At 40.6% G+C, this 7500-nt stretch overlaps 2 protein-coding genes across 2 annotated transcripts in view; one reads left to right on the top strand and one right to left on the bottom strand.

Moving 5' to 3' along the window:
* Window positions 1-4711: 4711 nt before the first annotated feature.
* LOC138028593 (cilia- and flagella-associated protein 68-like) lies at window positions 4712-6635 on the bottom strand. The gene is made up of 3 exons (XM_068876193.1): window positions 6362-6635; window positions 6109-6196; window positions 4712-5123 (listed from the first exon to the last, which is right to left on the bottom strand). Exons 1-3 carry the CDS (start codon window positions 6581-6583, stop codon window positions 4999-5001), a joined length of 435 nt encoding a protein of 144 aa, XP_068732294.1. The 5' UTR covers window positions 6584-6635; the 3' UTR covers window positions 4712-4998.
* Window positions 6636-6716: 81 nt separating this feature from the next.
* The window catches only part of LOC138028592 (cilia- and flagella-associated protein 91-like), a 27842-nt gene continuing 27058 nt past the window's right edge, over window positions 6717-7500 (top strand). Inside the window, exons 1-2 of the mRNA XM_068876192.1 lie at window positions 6717-6856; window positions 7108-7184. Coding sequence (XP_068732293.1) covers window positions 6790-6856; window positions 7108-7184 — 144 coding nt within the window. The 5' untranslated portion in view covers window positions 6717-6789. The remainder of the gene's footprint in view (window positions 6857-7107; window positions 7185-7500) is intronic.

Here is a 7500-nt window from a genome sequence, read left to right as displayed (position 1 = left end):
TGTCATTTCCCCTCATAAAAATCGTCATCCATGCGCGCTTTATTTCCAATCTCGGCTTTAAGAACGAGGTAATTGCACAATGTGTTGAGGGTCCCCAATAGGGTTTTCGGAATTTGGCCTTTTTGGAGCCCGGGATTCGGGATTCGGAATTGCATTTATGGACGGGACGCGGAATTTAGCGTTATCACGAAGCGGGATCCGAGCAAATCGTCACTTTGAAGCCCCGAGATCCGGGATTTCTAACGGCGAAAATTTTAAAATAAACTCATCCTTCGCCATTGGCAACGACGGAAACCACCGGAAAACCACCACGCTGACTCGTGCCTTTTGCGACCCCTATGCATTGATCTTTGTCGTGAACTTTGAACTGTGAAATGCAGCCAAAGAGGGCGCTCATTGGGCGGCGTACTATTTTACAAATTTTAAGTCATGGTATCCTGTACCCGAACGAGCTATGTTTCTTTCTTCCATGCTTACCATGCATCCTTTGACACCTGTGACGATGACGCCACAGAGCATGAGGGTTTGGCGCAGCAGTCCGTCAGAGTTCTGTCAGACACCAAACTACGATGGCAACAGCCGGAACGCTGCCTTCATATCTCTACCGCAGAGAAGTGCAACCAGGGGATTCGGTCTCCCTTGAGCCGGCTGAACCCTCCGCAAGGCAAATGAGAGGGACGAAGTGGAAGATGAAGACGACGCAGAAGGCGTTCTTAAATACGATTTGTCCTGCAGCGATGAAGATTCAGAAGAACAGTCACTTGGTAATGAAAACGACGAAGCTGACAATGATGTTGGTGTCGTTGGCGACATTTTTTGACTGCAAGGCCAACTGGCTTCCTACTCGGAACGGTTTTCTGGTTCGGAAGAACTATTCGCTTCAATAACAGAATTACATCCAAAGCCGTTGCTATGATTTACTGAAAAGTCTGAAGAGAGTTAAAGCTTCACTTATACGACAAAGGAGAAACGGCAGTAATGACCACGTGACCGTTTTCCTCACTTTAGGAAACGTCTGCTTTTCGTAGATTGGCCTTTTTATCTTGACGGGCATTGTTTTCATGCTAATTAGGACTGTCAGGAAGAATAGTATTCTTGTAGATGATTGTATACATTAGCACTGATATCACGGGTCATTATCGCCGTTTTATGGAACACTGATGCTTAGCCTCTCTACTGCTCAATTAAGGACGTTCGCGCCCATTGCTACTACGCATCCTTACAGCGCACGCAATCATGCATCGAGTGCGCTCGCTAAGTACTAAAATGAACAATGATAGGGCAGATGGCCATTGCTATAGCTTTGCTTGGGTTTAACGATCTTGGATGTTCGGTGACCCCTACTTTTCTTTTCAGAAATATATTTTATTTACAATTATCTCCACATTGTCCAAAGAAATCCACAAGAAATCAATGTGGGAAGTTAAAAAAAAATTCAAGATTTCTGTCCTCAGGACATGGAATCCTGCCATCTTGCGGCTGCAAGGCGCACGAAACTATGGTCGCTAAATGCGAACTTGTTCTTTAAGGAACCTCAACCATTAACTAAATTCACTTTACTGGTCCACTTAAACAAAGTTTGGTAGAGAACATTTCACTTCAAAAATGTAATTGCCATATTTTTGGGCTTACAGACACTGTGACCTTATTCGCTAAAGAAGCCAGATTTTTTCAGATTTGGGGTGTTCTTCCGGGCAAGTTCTCCCCAAAACGAAGTCGGTGACCCCCCATTTTTTTTACGTTTCTGACATCACTAACTCATCATCTTTCAATGGTAAAATTTGCAAGAAAAAAATCAATGATAGAAAATTTTCGCGTGAACGTCCTTAAATCTAAACTTACAACCGAGTTTAACAAAGTGGAAAATATGATTCAATTACTACCGATAATGGACAATCACGCGTCATTTCGGTTTCAAAACTGTAATTGTGAAGTGCTATTATACCTTCAATTGGATCATAAAGGTTGCTGGAAAAGACTAACTAGGCGTATTCTAAATCAACTGTAGTTGTGATTGACGGCGAGGCTTGGACATCATGTTGTGACGTCATGACCGGGAACGGGATTGGCCGATACAAACGTTTATTTATTAACTTTGCCAGTCAAGTTGACAGAGCGTCACAACAGCTTGCGCCAATTACTGTGGCCCCTTTTTTAACCCTCCCAACGATGATACACAAGAGAAGACAGACCACAACACCGGCAACTACCTGCCCTACTCTTAGCGACAAGTGTGTGGATTCTTTTACAGGATTATGAACATTGAAGGGTTGTGAGACGGGACCTATCGTTTATCGTCCTTATCCGAGAAGACTAGAGAGTCTAACCATTTTGAGACGTAATTACAAAGGCAGCACTTTCTCCTCAGTTATTTAAAGACCCTGAGTGTTGGTCCGGCCGGAGTCGAACTCACGACCTCCCGCGTGACAGCCCGGTGCTCAACCAACTGAGCCACCGGTGCGCGGTGCGTTCGGGATTTCGGGATGAAGGAAAATTTTTGGTCGCAATGGCGGGATTCTTCGTTTCTTTACGTGGCTTACTTCAAATCTCGGCTTTTAAGAACGAGGTATACACGCCCTGGTGTTGCGCGCTTGTTCCTTTACGCGGTTTATTTCAAATCTCGGCCTTACGAACGAGGTGTATTGTACATAATGTATTGTGCGCTTGTTTTTAACATAAGTCAATTTCAAATCTCGGCTTTAAGAACGAAGTATACACAATGTGTTGCGTGCTTGTTTTTTTTAGCCTGTTCCAGGCTCTCAGATAGTCGAGAAAACGAAAAGAACTGCGTGTGAAAAGCGAGTGGGGGCCCCACTCGCCTTTCACACGCAGTTTTTTTCGTTTTCTCGACTATCTGAGAGCCTGGAACAGGCTAGTTTTTTTACGTGGCTTACTTCAAATCTCGGCAATAAGAACGAGGTATACACATGTTGCGCGCTTGTTTCTTTACGCGGTTTATTTCAAATCTCGGCCTTACGACAGTTACGAACGAGGTATATTGTACACAATGTATTGTGCGCCTGTTTTTAACATAACTCAATTTCAAATCTCGCCTTTAAGAACGAGTTATACACAATGTGCTGTGCGCTTGTTTCTTTGCGTGGCTTAGTTGAAACGTTTGGAGTTAAGACTTCCAGTCACCTCCGGTCCATTGGACTCCATAAGGCCCGGTTCAGATGCCACTCCAATCATTTGCCAAACCTAACTAAAGGAATTAAGTATGGCAAAAGATCAGCATCTAAATCAGTTTGGTACGGCAGTTTTAATTTGGTGCGGCAAAAACGTTAAGTTCGACAGGGTCTGTCGCATTATTCGCCGGACATTGGAGCGACAGTTGATTCATACGGCTCTTCTCATGTGCCGAACCAAATGCATACTAGATTATGATAATTTGTAAATCTTCCCATAAGTCCCTTCGAGAACTTATTGAGCATGCTCGTAAGTTTGAAACAATGGCGGGAAAACACCTACAAGAGTGTAAACTGTCCAAAAGATTGACCAAATATTGTTGTTGTTGTTATTACTATTATTATTATTATTATTATGATCATTATTATTATTTTAAATGATGTAAAAAACTAAATTAGTGAGCAGCACTCTGCGAACCGTCTCTGTAAAACTTGTTTATTCTCTGATGTGTTTCGTCTAGCTAAGGTAGACTTCTTCAGGGAGTTTTTATACAATTATAAAGACATTATAAAACACCTGTATTTAAGCAATATCTGATGGCAAAAATGACGGTCACAAACATTTAAGGTTTGACCGGATTTTCGAAAGGGAACAGGTGCAGTGGTGAAATCTTAGGACAAGTCACGAGAAACGATGTTTTGGGGCCAATTTAGCTACAACTGTGCTATCATATATGGCTTAAATTCAGGCGTTTAATGTATTATTGCAAAGCTCCCTGAAGAAGTCTATGTTAGCTAGGGGAAGTTTGCTGGGGAATAAACAAGTTTTACAGATACAGTTTGCAGAGTGCTGCAGCGAGTCACTAGTTACGTTTTTAATTTTTTTTTTTTAATTTTTAAATTTTTAGAAATTCCCTTATCAGAGCTATCCTCTCCTTCACAGCCACGATCTTGAAAATTGAATTATGGCACGCAAACAAGGCATTGGACCCAAGCCTTTCTCTTTCTCCCTAGTGAAATAAAGATTAGGCTCGACACACAGTGTGCCGTCTGAATCAGATGTTGCGCCAATGTCGCTCCAAAGTCAGACTTACTCGATTAGGTTCAGCATGAGTGGAGCATCGTCTGAACCCGGCCTGAGTCTCCAGTGGGTCCGATGGACTCCATTGGGCTATTAGTTAGTTCCCCCCCCCCCCCCCCCGTCTTCTTTTAATTTTAACTGTTTAGACTTCCATTTTATGTAGTAGACCGTTGTTAAATCCATTTGATGCAATGCAACTCCAGTGGACTCCAATGGACTTCATCCTCCCCAATGTGAAACAGATATGACTTTCAGTTCCATTTCACAACTAGACTTCTAGTAACTCCAATGGAATCTAGATTTCACGACTGAAATTTAGTTGAAAGTATTGGACATGTGTGGTTTCACTAAGTACCCCTGCAGACAGCCAAAAAAAAAAATGCTAGCTACTTCACCCAGAGAGGTCGGCTACTTTTTTCCCCTAAATTGAAGTCAACTTAAAAATTACAGTTCATTTTGGCATATGACAACATTCTGTTTCTGACCAGCCAGCAACTTCAAATTTTACCTAAACACGTGTACTTTATTTACTGCAGCTTGTTGTGGAATGTAAAATTTAACATATTTGCACGGAAAGAAAAATTAAGAATAACATAGTTTGCAAAGTTGAAAATTAAGGATTGACATTTGTGTGACAATAATTATTATTTCTGTAAAATACAAGTACTAAAGTTTCAGAATTGGGTCATTATATTTTCATTTAGAATTTGTAATTTAAGAAAACCTTGAATTTGTTTAATGATTAAAATTCATTTCACTATTAAATCGCTATTAAATTTGTGCATTCAATTATTCTTGCTTGCTTGGATCACCAAATGCAGCCCTGGAGGTTGTCAAGAAGCTGTTGTATTGTTTCTTCACTTTAAGTGGATCAAGCTCAGGTTGATGGCCTGGAAATGCTGTTGGCTCCCGTGCTGCAGACACAGAAAATGTGATTTTATTAGCAATTAAGATAGACTGCTGGCCATTAGCTGTCAAGTTGTTTCTGGTAGATGTTAATGAAATTCCGCAAGTGTGTACATGTACAGTATGTGTTATTGTGTCTAATCTATGAACTGTACAGTATATAAAATTACACAATACAAAATTGATTAGAGCAGCATTTAAACTGCCATTGAATACAGTGTACAGCCATGTAACTGCATACTTCTTGCATTGGGCTCTTACGATAATTGTAATGAGCGTATGTGGGGGATGAAGGCCACAACGATCCCAGTTGTGATTGGAGCGCTGGGACTAATAAAAAAGGGCTTGGAGAAATACACCAAACAAATCCCGGGTAACATCAAAATTAGTGAACTACAGAAGATTGCACTGCTAGGAACATCTCGCATCCTAAGAAAGACACTCTCTATCAAGTAGGATAGACTTCTACCTCATTTTAGCCCTAGGCCCAAGGATTGGGCTCGGCTATTGTGTTGTAAATCGGCATAAAGTAATAATAATAATAATAATAATAATAATAATAATAATAATAATAATAATAATAATAATAATAATAATAATAATAATACCTATCGTGATTTGTGCTCTTGGAAGCATATCGAAAGGCGCAAAGACGTGCTTTGGCAAGCTAGATGTACCTGACTTCCTTGGAAGTGTAGAATTGTGGGCCATTCTTGGAAATGCTCACCTGTCGCGGAAAGTGTCTAAAGCTACGGAGAGTTGCAGAATACCCAGTAGAACACCCGACAACCGGAGAGAATCGAATAACATAATAATAACAACAATAAACAATCAACGCTACACGTTTGAAACTTGCTTTTACCGCGGCACCTCAATTATTCTGAAGTCATCGAAGTCTAAATAAATTTTAACGTAGTGTGATACTTACGTAACGCAATTTAGTTGTGACGAGATCGAGATGGCTCAATTAATGTTGAAAGAATATTTTCTTACCTTCAAGATGCTTTAATGCCTCAGGTATTCTGCTTGTGTCTACTACGTTATATCCAGAACCGTACGTTGTCTTAAAGTAGTGATTGTACTGAAAATTCCAATCAGAATATATAAGCTCATGAAACAGTTATAACTACAAAGAAGTCGGTAATGCGTGACCTGATCGCAAGAATTTCGTTTGTTTCTCGATCGCAAATAAGTCCATGCATCAAGCGAAAAATATGGAGAATGACAAAAGAAAAGAGAAATTTACCTGTGAAGGAATGGGTTTCGGTTTAGATATTCTGTTGATATCAAATCTCTGTTCGTTCCAGTTTCCTATCAACGTACTGGTGTTGTAGGAACTCTCTGTGTTGGTGCATCGCCAGCCGAACTGCTGAAATTTTTTTTCATCGGTGTGATCCCACAGCTCACCGTGTCCTGTTGCTCTGAGTTCACTCACAAAAGGCATAACGTTCTGAGAAGCGTAAGTCATTTTGATTCAAACTTGTGTTTAGTAGCGAGGGAGCAAACTACAGGAATTTGGTGTTGTTATGACAACAAAGAGCTTTTTCGCGAAGGCATGGGCTCTAGTGGTGAACAATTCGTCGTTATGGCAACTACGTACATCAACTCTGTTGACGGCCATCTTGTCTTAAGAGAATGTAAAAATTTTCTGCACTATTTTTCGTGGAATTAACCATGTCTTCAACGCAAACAGTGACACACGGAAAACTTCAGTCTTCTAGGACTCATGACTACCTCTATGGTATGTAGTTTTCTATTAAAAAAACGGCGGCTGAACGAATTGTTATTGCCTTGATTTCCACTTGCAAACAAATTTTTAAAGTTTTCTTTTTTACCTCTAAGCTTACTATGAGTTTTCGTTTAGCTTTCACTCGACACCAAAAATTCTATTAATTACAGATTCTTCAATTTTCAATTGCTTGCTGTCTCGTCGCGCGGCCTTAATAAGCTTACAGTCTATGTTTGTTTGATTTTAGACTTCGTATGTTTCAGATCCTCTGTATTCATTGTCAAGTGACCGAGACCATGCCAGATCTACCTTTAAAGCTCATACAGGAACTGACAGAATTGTAAGTACAGTACAAGAACAGACATTGCACTCCTCCCGATTACAAAATCTTTAGTCTCCCGATTTGACGTGTTTCCTCCCGCTCTCCCGATTTTTACCAGATTCTCCCGGTTTATCATGAAATTTTGAAAACATGGAAAAAAATTCCTTGTCTAAAGTTTTTTTTTTTTTGTGATCTGAGTGTAAAACGTTACGTATTACACTCTCTTATCCTATAATGGCTCGCCCCGTCTCTGATCTCCATTCAGAACACCCCGTGTGTTGCAGACTTATAGGCCTGTGGCCTGTTTCTGGAAGCCTGATTAGCGCTATCCGTT

The sequence above is a fragment of the Montipora capricornis genome, chromosome 13 (assembly GCF_036669925.1).
Source record: "Montipora capricornis isolate CH-2021 chromosome 13, ASM3666992v2, whole genome shotgun sequence".
NCBI classification, from domain to species: Eukaryota; Metazoa; Cnidaria; class Anthozoa; order Scleractinia; family Acroporidae; genus Montipora; species Montipora capricornis.
Note: the sequence above shows the minus strand (reverse complement) of the source record. Positions and strands in the feature narration are given on the sequence as shown.